Source organism: Rousettus aegyptiacus, unplaced genomic scaffold, assembly GCF_014176215.1.
Source record: "Rousettus aegyptiacus isolate mRouAeg1 unplaced genomic scaffold, mRouAeg1.p scaffold_m13_p_4, whole genome shotgun sequence".
In the NCBI taxonomy this organism is placed as follows: domain Eukaryota; kingdom Metazoa; phylum Chordata; class Mammalia; order Chiroptera; family Pteropodidae; genus Rousettus; species Rousettus aegyptiacus.
This window is the reverse complement of record NW_023416307.1, coordinates 125,820,920-125,839,522: the sequence shown is the minus strand read 5'-3', so window position 1 is coordinate 125,839,522 and position 18,603 is coordinate 125,820,920. Positions and strand designations below refer to the sequence as shown.

The window sequence follows — 18,603 nt, the reverse complement described above, 5'->3', positions numbered from 1 at the left end:
CGCCAACCCTCTCCCATCTAATAGCCCTCAGAATATTCTCTGTACCTATGAGTTTATTTCCGCTTTTGTTGTTTATTTTGCTCTTTAGATTCCACGTGTATGTGAAATCATTTGATATTTGTCTTTCTCTATCTGACCCATTTCATTAGCACAATACCCTCTAGGTTTATCACGGCAATTTCTTTTTCCATCCCTTTCCTTTTAGTCTGCATGTGCCTGTTAATCTGAAGTGAGTCTCTAGTAGTCATGGGTGGGGCCACGAGTTGTGGGAGGTGGAGTTTCAGGGAATCCTCTAGGTGGAGCTACCTCTGTTATCCCAATTGATGATGTCTCAGCTTATGGTGGTGCTGAGTCCTCACACTGGGAGTGGGGGAGGGTTCAACAGAGGAACAATGGATACCACTGACACTTCTGCCCTGGAGAAGGGCTTGCCTCTGGCTGTCGGTCTGACAACTCAGTGTCCACCTGCCACCTGTAAGTCCCTGGTGCCCCCTGTGCAGCCAACCTGGCTCTGGTGCTCAGAATGAACAGGTCTGTCATCCTGAAAGTCTACTAGTGACTCAGCCCTTTAAGAGGTGTCCGCAGCTGCCCCACTCAGTCACTGGAGACTGGGCAGCCTCGCATCTTCTCCCCCACCCCCTCCTACTTTCTACCACTGCAGGTTGATTAATTATTTCTCTCCCTAGTTGTAGTGCTTCTATTCATCTAGATCCCAGGTGACTTTGCTTGCTCTTTGCTCTGTGTTTGTCACAACTTCAATTTGGTCACAAGTAGGAAGAACAAAGCCTCTATCATCTATGCCATATTTTTCTCATCTCCTCTGAAGTTCACTTCTTTAATGGATTTTTTTCTTCTTTGCTTTAAAAAGTAATATATTTATTTTTAAAAGTGGTTTTATGTTTATAGAAAATTGATCATATAGCACAGAGTACCCATATACCACCCCTCTTGCATACAGTTACTCCTATTAACATCTTGCATTGTCCTAGTAAACTTGTTACAATTAATAAACTAATAATGATGCATTATAATTAACTAAAATTTATAGTTTATATTAAGATTCACCCTTGTGTGGTACAGTCCTTTGAGTTTTGACAAATGCATAATGTCATGCATCATGTAGTATCATACAGAATAGTTTCACCACCCTACAGAGCACACGGGCTCCACCTATTCACCCCCTGCCTCTGAAGCTCTGGTAATCACTGCTCTTTTTACTGTCTCTCTAGTTTTATTTTTTTCAGAATGTTATATAGTTGGATTCATGCAGTATATAGTCTTTTCTGACTGAATTCTTTCAGTTAGCAATATGCAGTTAAATTTTTTCCATGTCTTTTCATGGTTTGGTAGCTCATCTCTTTATTTTTTAAAATTACGGAATAATATTCTGTTGTATTCACATTCCCGTTTGTTTATCCATCTGCTTTGAATTCCATTTTTTTTGCTTGCAGTTTTTGGAGCAATGGGTTTTTGATGGTCTCATCAACTTGAGTTAAAATCTCAAGGGCTTGTCTAGATTGCTTATGCACAAATAGACAAAAGAGCTTTTTGTAGTCAGAGATGCCTAGAGAAGGAGGCTGTTGAACAGCCTCCTTCTCTAGGTTCCAGAATTGTTCACATTTATCTTCCTTAGGAGAGGGTCTCTTTCTGATGACTTAGTCAATTCAAAAAGAGAGATTTCGATCTTAGAAAATTTTGGTACCCACTGTCTGCAATATTCAGTTAAAACCAGAAATACCCTCAATTGCCTTTTGTGTGGGGTTTAGGATATGTTTGGATAGTCTTTAGTCTGTTGGGAGAGAATGTTTTCCCTCCTGAACTAGGTCATGCTCTAAATAATGGACTGCATTTTGGCAAAATTATAACATCTTTTGAAACTTTATGTCTCTTTTTGCTAAGGCTGGGGGTAAGTAAATGGAATCCTTTCACAGGCTTCCTTGTTCTCTGAACAAAGTAGATTATCTACATTAGATACTCTAATTATTTTGTGATTAGAACTTAATCACAAGGGACATTTAGATCTTTTAAATCTTGATTGAGGACTCAGGAAAAATAAGAAGGTCTCCGGCGAACTCCTGAGGCATGACTGTCCAAGTATATTGTTGTCCTCTCCAGATGAAGGCAAAAAGGTTTTGAATGTCAGTCTAGAAGCATGCTGAAAAAAAGGCAGAGTAAACATCCACTACAGTGAAGCAAGTGGCTTCAGGTGGAATTGATGATAGGCTGACATTTGGGTTAATTTCTACCAGGAAGTGAGGTATACTGATTTTATTGATGGCCTTGAGGTCTTGAGCAGATTGATATCATTGTCTGTTTGGTTTCTTTTCTGGAGGGGATGAGTGTGACAGGGCAAGGTATGAGAAAAATTTTGTATATAAGGCCTTTAACTATCAGTTTGAACTATTCTTTTTGCTTCAAGAGATATTGGAGAAGTTTGGGTTATGGTTTGGTAGAATGTATCTGAACTTTAATAGGTTCTACTCCCAGTATTTTTTCTATGTCAATGGAATTTCTAGCCCATAGAGGGTCAGGTATGGTGTCAACATCCTTATCTGGCATATGTATCGAATATAATGGATAATGCAAAGGTATATTCAGAACAGACACAATTGCTTATGAATATAAAAGACCTCTGAAACCTCAAGAAATAGTCCATCTGGTGCGCTTCTAATAAAACAATTCTATAAGTACATCTCTCCCTATTAAATTTGCAGGTGTGTTGTAGAGCATGAAGGAATGTTTCCAGTGGCTCAAGTATTACTGTTAAAGGCTGAGGAATAGGAGAAATCCATGAGTTATTTGAAATATGGACCAACTGTGTGGTATGTTTACTCCAAGGAAGAGGCTGAGCAAAGGTGGCTGAGTTTAATATAGAAACAGTAGCACTTGTGCTAATTTTTATTGGAAATGTTTCAAGTATGGTTGTTAGGAGACTTTGCACAACTTTTCAGACTTGTTTTTGGACCCTCAGGTGAGAGATCCTGTAAGTTCTTTTCTGGATTGGTCCAATCTGCTTTGCCATTCAGGAGTTAGCATCTGCAGTTCTGTGAAATATGTGTATAATTGATATAAGTCAGGTAATTCCGGGTTGTATGCACCCAAAAGAATTCTAAGTTCTTCTGTGAATATTTGCTGGTCTTGTCTTTACTAATAGCTCTTAATTCAGCTCAGTTCCAAGGTTTAAACTCTACTGTAGGCTGAATACCTGGTGCACAGGTGATAGATCTTTAAAGGCAACTGGCATTTTGGGCTCTTGGGAGAGTTGTTGGGAAAAGGTAGAGGACCTGGACCAGGGGAATTGGAGGGAGGAGTCAATGGAAATGCAGATGGAGAGAGATTGGAAGGATAAGGGAAAGAGGGAGATCTGGAATGGGGAGGCCACTGGAGGACAAGGATGGAGGGTTTACTAGAATAATGAGTCTAGTTTGTTGCTGTTAAATGGCTCATTAGCTTTGGCCAAAGAATCTTTTAATGAGGCAACTTTTAATTTAGAGTTTTATTTGCAGGCTTCTTTATTCCTAATCAAAAAATGCTGCTCATTGTAACTGAGAAATTGTATTCTCTCTCTCTCTCTCTCTTTTTTTTTTTCAATAAGGCACCTCTCAAGCACACAGTTTTGTTCAAGTCAAATCATTCTTGGTGAAGTTATGTTATTTAGAGAGATAGGCACCAGAATTAGGATTGTAATGAGACCACATATAAGAAGCAGGCATTTTCCTGGTAGAGGAGAGGCTTTAGACTTAGATTACCCCATAAGAGCTGGCAATGGTGGTTAAAATGTGATGCTTGTACATCTGTGTCTTAGGCCCCCAACGTGATGGTTAGCTGCTTCTTAATGCACACCTGGCAGTCTGTATCTTCTAGCAGGCAGAAAAGCAGAGAGAACACTCTTTCTGGATAAAAGCTAAACTTTCAAGACAAAAAAGAAATCAGAACAGGATAACCTCTTCTGGTTTTATTGATGTCCTACAGCAAAGTTTCTCCAAACGATGCCAGTCTGGTGAGAACTGCACACTTACCAGGCTGTGAAGTTGGCTCGAACAATAGGCTATTACTGTGTTGTACCCTGTGGTTCTCATTCTTGTGACAAATAACATTTTTAGTCAGCAAAACACAACATGAAAACACAAAAGAGAGCAAAAGGGGATAAGAAAAAGCAATAGCTTCGTTCTACCAAGGATGTCAAATAAATCGAACCAGTAACAAAACTTGATACCAAACTGAGAATAAATAGCCAAGGAACTCAATACAATGAGAGAGTCTGTACTACATTGGTACAGACTCCATAAGAGTAGAAAAGCATTAGGTTCCTTCATGGATACCACACCTGGTTGAAGGCTGAGGTCCATGGCAATGAGCAGTGCAGACTATATCTCACTGGAGCCTCCAGGATAATGGAAGAAAAAAACAAAGGCCACTTAAATGAGAACAATCAGAGGCTACTTATTCAGAGCTAACTATAGCAAAGGAGTCAACCCCATCACTTGCATTCTACCTATAGAGACTTAATAGGTAGGCAAAGGAGTGGGAAAGCTTAATAGTGGAGAAAGGGAGGGCTTCAGGTGTGTTTGATTGGAGGTTGTTGGCAGGGTGAAGCTGAAGGAAGGCTAACTAGAAGCAGAGCATCCTATGTAATTGGTTTGATTCATGTAATTCGTGTCTTTGGCGTAGCATATTTGGCTTTCTCTAGTTGGTCCTGAGTTGGATATGGTGGTGACAATTAGGGAAGTTGATAGTTATTGGCCAAGTCCTGATCATTTGGGGCCAGTTACTGCAGAGGTTATGGTTTTCTTTCTGGGCTGGTTGCTGTGAAGGTTGTGTGCGGGTCAGAATTCTATTGTCATTTGTGGTCTGGCCATTGTTTTGTATATTCACTCTCTTAGATTCACATTATCCCATGGCTACCAAGGAGTCTAGCTTTCTAATGGCATCTCCTGCTACCACTGGCCAAATCTAGCCTACTGAGCTTCTCAATGGTAGTGCATTCTTTATTGCTTTGTTATACAGTGTTCCTCTAGGCACTCCTACATTTCATAGTAGCTGATATATTATGCAGCCTTAGTATATTCACTGTATCATACCCACTGCTCTGAACCTTTTAATCCTTTATTCTACTGTTTGCCTTGGAAGTTAGGGCATTTCTGCTTAACTGTGTGTGGGACATCTTTTTCTCCAAGTTCTCAAGAGTCACCTGTAAGAACGTGAGTACTCTCTTACAGGGCTCCTTGCCAGGGTATTCAATCTTGTGTTATGAGAGAGTGCTTCTAAATTAATAAACTCTCCTTTCTCCTGGGTGACATCCAACACCCTCCATCATATAGCTGACTTCTGCTGGTATATGCTGAGTGAGTTCTGCAGCTTTTCTAGGGTATATGCAGTTCCCTTCCTTAGGTAGCATTTCCCTGGCTGGCTTATATTGTACTTAGCTTTACTTACTGGCCCACAGGTAAGGAGAGGAGATGAAGGTAGATCTTGAGATTGGTGCATGTTATCTTGCTAGGCATCCCCTTAAAGCAAGAAAGAAGTGCCAACTTCTTGCAGAGAGGAGTGGGCCACTTCTGTGGGCCATGAGTATTGAGAGGGATCCGGTGATATAAGATATTCACATATCTACCTGGTTATGTCCATCCAATGTCTTAGGGCCTAATGATTTTCCTACTACAGACTTGTTTAGTTTAAGAATTCAATCTTTTATGGTTCTCCACTATCTCTACAGTAAATCCTGGGCCAGATCCTCAGTTATTTCCTCTTTATAGCTCCAGGACACAAAAGGCTATTTGTATGCTGCCAAGGAGACTGTCTTGATCTTATATTTAGGTTTCATTAGTAATTAATCACCCTTAGCCTTTCATTCCTTTTCTCAAATGCACTGATCATCCCAGCAATAACCATCGAGACCCACACTACTTATTAATATTAGTTCTTATAATTATTCTGTCCCCAAATTTCTCAAATGCCTGGGATATTCCCAGTGCCAGTGTAGTCCTTTTTACCAGTATCTCAGTAAGTTCACCACTGATTACGATTTATTTGCTTTACTGTAGCATGTCGTAGGCTATTCATGCTCCATGATTCAGTTCTACAATCCATTTCAGTGGCTGCTTCCTATTATGCCTCTGGGCACAAGCTGTCTTAAATCAGTTTGGACAGCCTCTGAGATGCAGATTTACATGCAGGAATTTGGGGGAACAAAGAAAATATGACTGGGCAGATGGAGAAGTTGAATGGGATGCAGTTGTAACAAAGGCTTCAGCCAACCCATTGAGAGCTCTAGAATTGGGATGGTCCTTTAGTTGTTGTCTTGAATTAAGTGAGCTGAGCCTGTATATCCCTTAATCGAATGGTCATTGAAGTGGACTACCCATGGAGGTTGAGGGTAATTTCTAGAGAGAAATTCAACTGAGTTAGCTGGTAATACTCTCAGCAGTCCTGATGGAGTGGAGATATGGACAGTCCACCTCAGCATCTCTACAGCACTGTAATTGGAAACTGGGCCATGTGTGATTGCTTGAGGACAAGAACTGTGATTTTTGAGAGGCAAATTATATGAGCTCCATATGGGTGGCTCTGATTTCTAGATCTTAGGGAACTAGGAAGAAGCAAATGCATACAATCAACTAATTATCTAGTATATTTCAATAAAGCTGGGGAAAAAAGGAGCAAATGAAAAAATTCAAATGTGAAGTAGAAAATGAATTCTCGTTCAAACTATGTCCACACAGCAAAATTGCTTTTCCCAGGAGAAAATCTCATTAAATGTTGCCAAATAATTGGAGATTTTATGCCTGAGGAAATGTAATTTTTGAGCGAATTGTTACAGAACTTAAAATGTTTTAAATTCTTCTAGAGATAAAGGAGGAGATAACATCCATGAAACAAGAAGTTTATATGGTATTGACCAAAAGTTGTGAAATAAGAGCAGGTAGATATAAAGAAATCAAGTAATTAGAAGTTTTGAAAAGGAAAAATGCAGTATTTGCAATGAACACTGTCTTATAAAGAACATAAGCAGAGTTTTGAAAATAGAAAATGATAGAATCATAGAATCAGTGAATTGGAAGAGAGGAAGGGGATTATTATAGAGTATAAAAATATAGATATTAAGAGATACAGGGGTAGGGGTATTGAGCAGCTCCACCATTTCTCTATTAGAAGTTACAGAGATTGAAGAAGGGTTTGATAGTCTAAGGGATATTGATTTGTTCTTTTTTGTGATTTTAAGAGAAGAGTTTATTTTCCAGATTTAAAAAGCTTACCGAGTTGCAGTGGGCAAAATTACTACCACTAAACACATCAGGTAGAACATCAAAGTCAAGAAAAATACTAAAGTAGACAGCCTAATCCCCTACAAAGAAATGGCAATACAAATGACAGAAGACTTCTCATCTGTGACAATAAATGATAGGGAAAATAACAGAGCAATAACATCAAAGTAGTGAGAGAGTACAGGCATCATTTTAGAATTCTAAATCCAGCTAGAAAATAGTACTAGTTTGAAGGTATAATTGAAATATTTGAAGATATATAAAACTAAGATTTACAAACAGGCCACAGTGAAAGAATTTGAAAGAATATAAGAATAAAATGATAAGAAGAAAAATGACAAGATGAAAGTGGAATGCAAGAACAGAAGATGAGCAAAGATACTGGCAAAGCATGTTAGTAAGTCTTAATAATAATTATAGATGTTCAACAACAAAAGCTAGCATCTTGATATTAGTTTTATCATTAATATTTTATTTCATTATAAAATATGAAGCAAACCTGGCAAAATAAAGATATTTTAAAATTAGGAATGGTATGTATATGACTGTAAACAAACAAAAAACAAAACACAAAAGAACCCAGTGTGGTATTAGAATTGTATAAAATAATGTGGAATGGCAGAAATACAAAGGTACTTCAATGTTGTAAGGTCTATCAGTACAGATCACTACATGAATAGATTCAAAAAGAAAATACGAAGAATCATCTATGAATACAGAAAAATTTGTGTTAAAATTTAACATTTAAAATCCTTAAGGTGACCCTGTAGTTACTTCCTTTCCCCTTCCACCTTCTCTTCTCAAGTTGCCAGAAGGGCATCCAACTTTTTAAATTCCTGAAGCCCCAAGCTTGGTCTCATTTGCTCTTCTGCCAGGTTTCTGTATGTACCCCAAAGATCCAAAGATTCCATATAGCCTCTTAAAGTGTACAAATAATAAACTGCCAACATGTAGAATAATTTGAGCAAAGTCTGTATAGTTAGCCAAAATACAAACAAAGCAAAAATTTAAAATTTTTAATGATCGGAAAGTCTGAAAACATCTTCAATAGGATAAGGTTTACCTACCAACCATGTACAGAAAAGATTATCTTATAGTAAAATTCAGAAGCATCTGCATTAACACAAGCCATAAGACAGGGATGCCCCTGTTACTGTTCACCTTGGACTTGAAGTTATATCTAATAAAAAAGACTAGAAAAATAAGATGTAAGAGGCTTGTCAAAAAAGGAGACAATTTCTCATTATTTGGTAATATTATTGTCTTTATCAGTCAAGCAAGAGAACCTACAGACAAGCCATTAAAGAAATTAAATAGTTCTGCTGGATACCAGATCAACACAGGAATAAATTATTTCCATATGCTAAGAACAATGTACAAAATACATTTGAGATCTTAGAACTATAAAAACACAGAATCTTTAGAATTATAAACTTCTCCAGGACAAAAAAATTATATTAAAAATATATAAGAAAAGTTTATGGCCATGCTACCCTGAACAAGCCCAATCCCATCTGATCTTGGAAGCTAAGCAGGATTGGGCCTGGTTAGTAATTGGATGGGAGGCCGTCTAGGAAGACCAGGTGCTATAGGCATAAAAAACAAAAAATAAGGGATTGTAAGCTGACAAGGTCCTTGCACTCTGTGAGGTCAACCAAGGGTTGTGTTGGCTAAAAAAAAAATACACACATACACACACACACACACACACACACACAAGAAAGGAATGGAAAAAAGTTGGTTCTTTTGGGGAAAACCCCCCACAAACTCAGCAATATAGCTAAACCATTTGATAACCTAGTAATTAAAAAAGAGGGGGGAGCATGATCATTCTTCCCCATTGTTTCTTTCGTATCCAACAAACATTTGTCCACATACAACTATTTGCTAGATCCCCCAAAAGGGGCTGGAGTCATAATAAACAAAAGTTCAGAATGGTGAGAAAGTTGTCATAAACTAGGATGGACACTAGGGCCAAACCCATTAAACAAAAGAAATTTAGTAATTAATTTGGGAGAAAAGGGGTAAATGGTAGGGTGCTGGGGAAAGGATGGATTTTTACAGAAGAGTGCTATAACAGGTCTGAAGCAAAACTAGGGAGAAAGGAGCTGCTTGAGGGTGACCTCTACAGAGAAAATAACTTAAGCAGCAATCTGGATGTCTGAAAGTACACTATATTTTTTTGATGTCTTTTTTTAAAAAAATTAAATTTCTTGCAGTGACATTGGTTAATAAGATCATAGAAGTTTTAATTATACAGTTCTATAATACATCTTCTGTATATTGCATTGTGTGCTTACCACCCAAAGTCAAACACACTGTATTTCAAGCATTGTTTTGCGCTTTCTGATCTTCCTTCCAGATGTTTTAGTCCACTGTGGATCCAAAATTTTGCAAAGCAGCCTGCATCAAACGAGCATCTGTCCATTATCCACCTTTAATGATTTTTGTAGGTTGTGCAATGTACACATAGCCGCTATCAGAATATCTTTTTATGGTCCTCAGCCAGATGCTGAGGGAATGTGGGGCGGTTCATTCCTGGAACAGGCGTCTCCGGGCCTTGCGCGCAGGACCCGGAGGGCGCTGGGGGCGCGCGTGGGGACCAGGACTTGGAGACGGAGGTAGAGGTTGGAGTGGTGAGGTCTGGAAGGGCTCCAGAAGGCGGAAGTCCAGGTTGAAGTAGGGACTAGGAGAGCGGCTCTCTGGACTGGGGGTGGGGGCCCGAGGCGTGGGCTCTGGGATGGGGCTGTGCGAGTTGGGGCTGTGCAAGTCGAGGCTTTGCGAGTCGGGGCTGTTCACCCTAGTAGCTGAGTGGCAAAACTCGGTGGCTAAGCTGGCTGCAGGGTCCATCCAAGGCGGCGACAACTCAGGGTCGGCGTCCTCCTCATAGGCCTCTTCGTGGGCGGCGATCTCTGGGACACATGCGCAGAAGAATCCCTGTTGGACGGCGACCTCTTCCGCGAGAGCGCCCTGGAGAGTGCTGGGTTCCAGACCCACAGGCGAGTGGCCCTGCCCTCCCGAGCCTGAGCCTGAGCCTTCGTCGCCCGAACCCAGGAGGGTCTCGGGGACCAGTAGGAGGGTGTGCTCTCCGAGAGACACTTGCAGGACCGACGTTGGTTCGGGCTCCAGCACCAGGTCGACGTCGTCCAGGGGCAGCTGCAGGGCACAGCCTGCGGCCAGGACCACCACCGAAGTGAGCGACCCCGTGGCCAGCGGCCCCGCGGGATCTTGCAGGCTGGACGCCGTCCCGGACTCGAGGTCCGCGGGCTCCTCAGTTCTGCGGCGCTTGGCGGGGCCGGGTTCTCCTGGCTGAGGTCCCCACCAGGGTGAAGGGTAGGCGCTGGGGCTGTGGAGCCGGCTGCCCATTGCCTCAATGGCGCTGAGGGAAGCACTACCGGAGCCTGGAGGAGGGCAAGTGTCACGCATTGACAGGTCTTGATGACAGGTGAGTTGGGCTCAGGGAGGGTATGGCGCAGGACCGCTCCACGCGCGGCGAGTCTTTGGAGCTGGGGCGGGGGGTGCCTTTCGCGAGTCTCTCAGTCCAGTTTCTAGGTGACCTGAGTGTAATCTTTGAATCTTCAGCTCCTCACGTTGACCAGGCTGCACACCAGATAGCCAATGATATTGTAAGTGACGCCAAAGTCGCACATCACGCTAAACTCCGCCCTCTGGGAGGCTCGGCCACGTAGAGATCGCGGTATCTGTGCTGCCCAATAGCCTTGGCTGTGGTTGGTAGGTCACTGAAAGGAAATACTTTTATGGGCCTATAGGGGGCAGAACAGCCGTGACGCTCTGGGGCTTGGCTTCCAGTGTTGCGTTCTCTGCTTTCCTGGAGTTGACCTCAGATGCAGAAGACCTTAATCGGAAAATGGAGTAAGTTTTAAGTCCCACAATTAGAATGCTGTCGCAGTAAAGCCGAATAGTAAGCCCCTCTTCGCCCGATGCCCTGCCCTGGAAGTGACCTCGCTCTTCTTTTGGTCTAATAGTGGGGTAAATTTTTGGATGACAGCATTATTCCTCTGCCTAAAATGTAAATGACTATCAGATCTTTCCAGCTATGTTGAAAGGGAAATATTAGAATTGAGTGTGTTAAAGCAGCCTCTGCGTGATCGACCTATGAGTATACTGTACATATCAGTTTAATACTATAGTAATTAATATACTACCATCAACTGAAGAGTTTGCTTTATCTAATTTGACTTAAACCACGAAGTGTATGTTTTAAGCCCAATTTACAAACAATAAAAATATCATGGTGAAATATTAACCAGCTTGTCTGATAGCTCAGAACCAGCAGAGCTGGGTCTGCCATGTCAGGCTCCACTTAAGATGGTTCAGGAGAAGGGCTTTTTTTCCGAGTGTCAATTTAAAGGTGCAGCTGCATGGTGTATCGTGACTGCAGAAGGGAAGGTGTGGTTCAACTCGTTATCTAGTGTTAATAGGAGAAAACACCCAACACTGATTTTGGACTATGTAGTACTTTCATATAGTTACAGATAACAATAAAACATTTCCTTCTACCTGTGTCTCTAAATCACGCGATTGCTCATTTGGTCCCTTTTTTACACAATAGCATACTATACATTCACATTTTTAGAGCTGCATAGTAGTCCTTGTTTGGAATTATGTTTATATAAGGCCTCTCTTGATGGACATTTAAGCTGGTGGTCTGTGACTTGACGGCATTGGTATTCCCTGGGAAATTTGGGGAAAATGCAGATTTTTTGCCCCATCCTAGAACCAATGAATCAGAATTCCTGGAGCGTGGGCTTAGGAATTCTTTGTAAGCACCTCCAAAAAATTATTTTATGCTAAAATTTAAGATCACTGAACTTGTTTTCATTTAGCAATTGAAGGCTTCAGGTACAGGGGTAGTTTATGCCTTCGGTCAGGGTCCTGCTTATTGGTGACGCAATCATGAAGGGAATTCAGATTTCCTTGGCTGTGCTTGAGGTTTTCCCCTGCACAACCTGCCCTCATCCACTTTTACGGCTGGATTTTCCAATGTTCTTGGCTGCAAAGCGGGGAATTCCCCAGAGGTGGCGTGACCACGGGCGGGGCACTGGCTGGCCAAACCCCCCTGTGCTCTGCAGCAGTGTTGCTGAGGACCTGCTCAGGAACCTGTGGTTCCTGCTGGGTGAAGGTGAACGCAGCTGCAGTCTGCGCATGCCCTCCCAGGGGGTGCAAGGAGCCACTGTGTTTTTGATGTCTGGGCAGTGGGCAGTAGTGGTGGGAGGAGCTTGCAAGAAAAATTGCTTCGAACTTAGAGAATTCGTTTGTCTGCGATTCTGAACATTCCACGTTCGGGAAATAATGGAGACTCCACTCAGGAGAGTGAGAGGGTGGTTGTACCATGGGGTAAGGGACAGATGAACGAGCCCAAAGCAGGCCAGGACTCAAGGAGGAGGTCCAGGCTCCTGGCCTTGTCAGTAGTGGGGCTCTGAACGCCAGTGGCGCCTGTCCTTGGCTGGTGTTACCTCATGTCAGCTGCTTGCCTGACCTTAGCAGTTTTACCTGTGAGCTTATTGCCCAGGGCCCCGTGAATCTTTACTTGAGCTCCCGTTCCAAGGGAATGTGTTCGCACCCGAAACAAGCAGTTAGCAGGGGTCTTGGAGTAGACGCGCCAGATTTTCTTTTCTGGTCAGCCAATTTTTTAATTGCTGATCGTGGGCAAGTCATTTTACCTCCTCTAAGCCTCAGTTTGTTTACATATAAAATGAGGAAAATGCCATTTATTGTGCAGGACAGTTGCGAGGTAATGTATGTAAAACGTTCTTGGAACATACTAAGTGCTTAGTAAATAGTAGCTATTTACTGTATATTACGTTTATAATCTGTTATTCCAGTGTTTTGAGGCATACATGTCATATAGCAGGTGTTCAATGAATGGTAAAAATATCATCACTGTGATCATCACCCTAAAAATGGGTCTGAAGAGTTATGAAGTACTCTTTTAGGTGTTTTCATAGGATAATATCTACATGGTTCAGGAATGTCTTACTGGGCACCGGATCAGAATCAGAAATCTTTCACCCTGCCTGATTTTACTTTCTTCCAAGACACTCAAACAATGTCAGGGTGGATTTTCAGGTCCAAATATATTTCTTGAATCATTTGAGAGAAAGCTGTATATATTAGGCCTCTTTAACCCATAATGTTTCAATGTGTATTTCCTAACAAGTACATATTTTTCATGGTTACTAAATTTAGAAAAATTTACCATTGATACCATACTTTAATCGACAATTTAGTCAATTTTACGAATAATGTCCTTAATAATATTTATCTCTATATTATTCCCCCCCCTTTTCTTTGCCTACAAGGTGCAGATCAAGATTATGTTCTGCTTTCATGTTTTATTTCTCCTTAGTTACCTTTTATCTGTAATAGCCTTTTATTGATTTTCAAATTATAGGTAGTTATTTCATAGTGTTCTTCAGTTGGGGATTCACTGGTATTTCCTCGTAAGATTAAAGTTATGCTTGAATACTAATAAATACTCTTTCTCTGGAGGCACATCATATTCATTTGTCCTTTACAGGTGATGTTAATTTTTATTTTTTTTCAATTTAATGGTTATTAGTAAATTTATGGAGTTAGGCAACCATCACCACAATCCAGTTTTAGAACATTTTTATTACCTCAAAGAGTTCCTTCATGCCTGTTTGCATGTAATCCCTGCTCCAACTTCTAGACCAAGATAATTGCTGATTGCCTCTGTCTCTATAAATTGGTCTTTTTACTAGATATTTTATATACATAAATAATAGAGTATGTCATCTTTTGCATCTGGCTTCTTTTAGTTAATGTACTGTTTTGGGTTTATTCTTGTTGTTGCAGTTGTTATCCATGTTGTATTGTGGTATAGCATGTCATATCAGTTTTATTATTTTTTTCTTAATGAATGGTATCTATTGTACAGATATATCATATTTTGTTCATCCATTCACCAGTTGTTAGATATTTGGATTATTTACAATTTTTTGCTATTGTAGATAATGCCACTATGAACATTCATATACATGTCGTTGTGTGGACATATATTTTCATGTCTCTTGAATAGATTCCAAGGAGAGGAATTATTGGGTCAAATGGCAAGTTTATGTTTCACTTTTAAGAAACCCACAGAATGGTTTTCCAAAAGCGGCTTTACCATTTTATGTTCCCACCAGCAATGTTGAGGGTTCTGATCTCTCCACATTCTCACCAACACTTGGTATTGTCTTTTTTGATTATAGCCATTCTAGTGGGTATGTTGTGATATGTCGTTATGGTTTTAACTTGCATGTCTCTAATGACTAATGATTTTGAACATCTTCTCATGAACTTATTAGCTAAGTGAGTATCTTCTGTGGTTAAATATCTAATCAAATCGTTTGTCTTTTTTTTTTTTTTTGCATCTGTATGTCTTTTTGTTCCTCAGCTTTATTGAAATATAATAGACAATTAGTTGCTTGTATTTACATTGTACAAGTTAATGAGTTTTTTTTTCACTTGTAGTTGGCATATAATAATACACTAGTTTCAGTTGTACAATCTAGTAATCAGAGATCCATATAATTCACAAAGCGGTCACCCTATTAAATCTAGTACCCTTCTTCCCCCTTACATATTTATTATGACATTATTAACCATCTTCCTCATGCTACACTCTACATCTCCATGTCTATTCTGCAGCTATCCATTTGTATTTCTTAAGCCCTTTGCCTTTTTTTGCCATCCTCCCACCCTGCCTCCCATCTAGTAGTCCTCAAAATATTCTCTATATCTATGAGTTTGTCTGCTTTTGTTGTTGTTTAGTTTGTTCTTTAGATTCCGCATGTACGTGAAATCATGCAATATGTGTCTTTTTCTGGTCCATTTCATTCAGTGGAATACCCTCTAGGTCCATCAAGGCAATATCTTTTTCCATTTCCTTCCTTTTAGTCTGTGTGTGTCTTTTAATCTGAAGTGAGCCTCTTGTTGGCAGCTTATGTACAGATCTTGTTTTCTTATCCATTTAGCCACTCTATCTTTTGGTTGGAGCACTTAATTCTTTCCCATCTGAGGAACTCATTGATATGAATGTAGTTATTACCATTCTTTATTCATATCTTTGATACATATTTTTTCTTCTTAAGAAGTCTCTCCAACATTTCCTGTAATACTGGCTTGGTGTTGATGAATTCCTTTAGCTTATTTTTGTCTGGGAATCTCTTTATCTGTCTTTCAACTCTAAATGATAGTTTTGCTGGATAAAGTACTCTCAGTTGTAGATCCTGGGTTTTCATCATGTTGAATATTTTGTGTCAAGCGCTTCTGTCCTGTATTGTTTCTTTTGAAAAATCAGCTGCCAGTCTTATGGGTGCTCTCTTGTAGGTAACTAACTGCTTTTTTCTTGCTACTTTTAAGATTCTCTCTTTGTATTTAACCTTTGGCATTTTAATTATAATGTGTCTTGATGTGGGTCTCTTTGAGTTTATTTTTCTTGGGACTTTCTGAACTTCCTCGGGTTATATGTCCGTTTCTTTCACCAAGTTAGGGAAGTTTTCCATGGTTATTTCTTCAAACAGCTGTTCACCATCTTGAGTTTCTTCAGTTATGCAGATCAGATGGATATTTGGATCCTTAATAGTGTCCCATATGCTCCTTAAATTATTTTTATAGTCTTGGCATCTTATCTCTTGCCATTCTGATTGTGTGTCCTTGGCTTTCCCATCCTCTAGATAGAGCATTTGATCCTTTTATTTATTCACTTTGTTTATTCCATTTAATATACTTCTCATCTCAGATAATATGTTCTTCATTTCTGACTGGTTCCCTTTTATAATTTCCATTTCCATGTTTTTTTTTTTATCCCTTTGTTGAAGTTCTTACTGAATTTATCTACACTTCCCAAAAGTTCATTGAGCATCTTTATAACCAGTGTATTGAACTCTGCATCTGTTAGATTCCTTGACTCCATTATTCCTGGATCTCTCTTCTCTTCTCTCATATAGTTTCAGCTTCTTTGTCTTCCCATTTTGGCTGCCTTTCTGTGTCTGTTTCTAGGTATTAAGCAAAGCTCCTAAGTCTCCTGGTGTTATTAATGCAGCTTTGTGTAGTAGGTATCCAGTGGCACAGCCCTGAGAGGGGTTCAGCTGCAGGCAAAGTTTAGTCCCAACCTGTGCCCCTCCAGGGGCACCTGTTAAGATTCAGCAAGCAATCCACAGAGGCTGTGCTTATAGTTGCCTCAAGAAGCAATGCCAGAAACTGAGACTAGTTGCCACCAGGGTGAGTCTTGGTGCTATTAAGCAAGGAGCCCCTGACTTGCCAAGGACACACCTGGATATGGCTTGGGTGGGGCCTTGATTAGGGGAGGTGGAGTTTTAAGAAATCCTGGGGGGAACGACCTCTGTTATCCAGTTTGATGACATCTCAGCTTCTGATGGTGCTGAGTCCACACACTGGGGGTAGGGGAGGGCTCAACAGCGGAACAATGGTTACTGCTGGACACTTCTGCCTGGGCGAGAGCCTCGCCTCTGGAAGTTGCTCTGACAACTCAGTGTCCCCCTGTTAGTCCCTGGTGCCCCCCGTGCAGCGACCTGGTGCTCGTGCTCAGAGCAAGCAGGTCTGTCACTAGGAAAGTCCACTAACAGATATGGCCTCTTTAAGAGACATCTGCAGATGCTGGCTGCCACTGTCACAGCCTCTGTCCCACTCAGCCCCTTGGGACCAGGCAGGCTCAATTCTTCGCCCCTCCTACCTCCTAGTTGCAGGTTAATTAATTATTTCTCTCCCTAGTTGTAGTACTTCTGTTCATCTAGATCCCAAGTGACTTTGCTTGCTATTTCCTCTGTGTTTCTGTCACGACTTTGATTTGGTTGCAAGAGGGATGAACAAAGCTTCTAACATCTGTGCCATTTTTTCCTGTCTCCTCTGTCCATTTTAAAGTTCACTTGTTTTTCTTATTATTGAGTTGTAAGAGTTCTTTATTTATTTTGGTTACAGTCCTTTATCAGATATATAATTTGCACATATTTTCTCTCAATGTATCGATTGTTTTTTCCCTTGTTTTATTGAGATATAATTGACATATACACTGTGTTAGTTTTGCATGTATTTAAAAAAATTTATTGGTGACTTTTTAAAAATTTAATTTATTGAGGTGACATTGATTGATAACCATTATATAAATTTCATGTGGATATCTTTATAATACAATATCCATATACTCTGTTGTGTGCCTACTAACCATTATATAAATTTCATGTGGATATCTTTATAATACAATATCCATATACTCTGTTGTGTGCCTACTACCTGAAGTCAAGTCTCTTTCCATCACCCTGTTATTAGTGACTTGAAGTGCATATATTTTAAGTTTTGATAAAATTTAAAATATAAATTTAAAAAAATTGATGGCACTTTTGATGTACCTAATAACTCTTTGTTTAACAAAAGTCATGAAGATGTCTATTTTTTTGAGAAATTAATAGTTTTAGCTTTTGCATCTAGTTCTGTCATCTTTTTTGAGTTAGTTTTTATCTATGGTGTGAGGTAATAGTTTACTTTTTGAATGTGTATATTTAATTGTTAAAAAGGCTATCCTTTTTACATGTAATTGCCTTGGCACTTTTGTCTAAATAAATTGACCATAAATGTAAAAATTTGTTTTGGATTCATAATTTAGTTCATTGATCTGTTGTATGACAGTTTCTGTACCAATGCCACACTGTCCTAATTACTGTATCTTTTAAGTGAGATTTAGAGTAGTATAAGTCCTTCAACTTTTTTCTTTTATAAGTTATTATGGCAGTTCTAGGTCCTTTGCATTTTCGTATGAATTTTAGGATCAGCTTGTCAATTTCTAATAAACACCTGCTGGATTATGCTGAATGTGTAAATCAATTTGGGAAGAATTACTATCTTGAAAATATTGAGTCTTTTATGATTTCATGATTTCAGTCATGAATCATAAATATCTATTTATTTAGATCTTCTTTAATTTATCTCATTGATGTTTTGTTGACAGTGTATAAGCCTTACACTTATTTTGTTAAACATACTCCTATGTATTTTATTCTTTTTGGTGGCATTGTGAATGGAATTGTTTTCTCAATTTCATTTTCAGAGTGTTTATTGCTAGTGTATCAAAATATAGTTGATTTTTCTCTTTTATCTTGTGACCTGCAACCCTGCTAAACTTGTTACTAGTTCTGGAACTTTTTTGTTGGTTTTCTTGGGATTTTCTACATATGAAATTCTATCATTTGAGAATAAAGATAGTTGTACTTCTCACTTTCCAATCTGGATGGCTTTGATTGATTTATTTTTTCCTTATTGCACCAGCTAGAACTTCCAGTAAAACGTTGAATAG

The 18,603-nt window shown here is 39.7% G+C and overlaps 1 protein-coding gene and 1 pseudogene across 1 annotated transcript; one reads left to right on the top strand and one right to left on the bottom strand.

Moving 5' to 3' along the window:
- Window positions 1-8,741: 8,741 nt before the first annotated feature.
- Window positions 8,742-8,860, top strand: LOC118602456 (annotated as a pseudogene).
- Window positions 8,861-9,797: 937 nt separating this feature from the next.
- LOC107513964 (proline-rich protein 23A-like) lies at window positions 9,798-10,631 on the bottom strand. Its single transcript, XM_016151217.2, has one exon. The coding sequence runs from the start codon at window positions 10,629-10,631 to the stop codon at window positions 9,798-9,800; it is 834 nt and encodes a 277-aa protein (XP_016006703.2).
- Window positions 10,632-18,603: the final 7,972 nt, after the last annotated feature.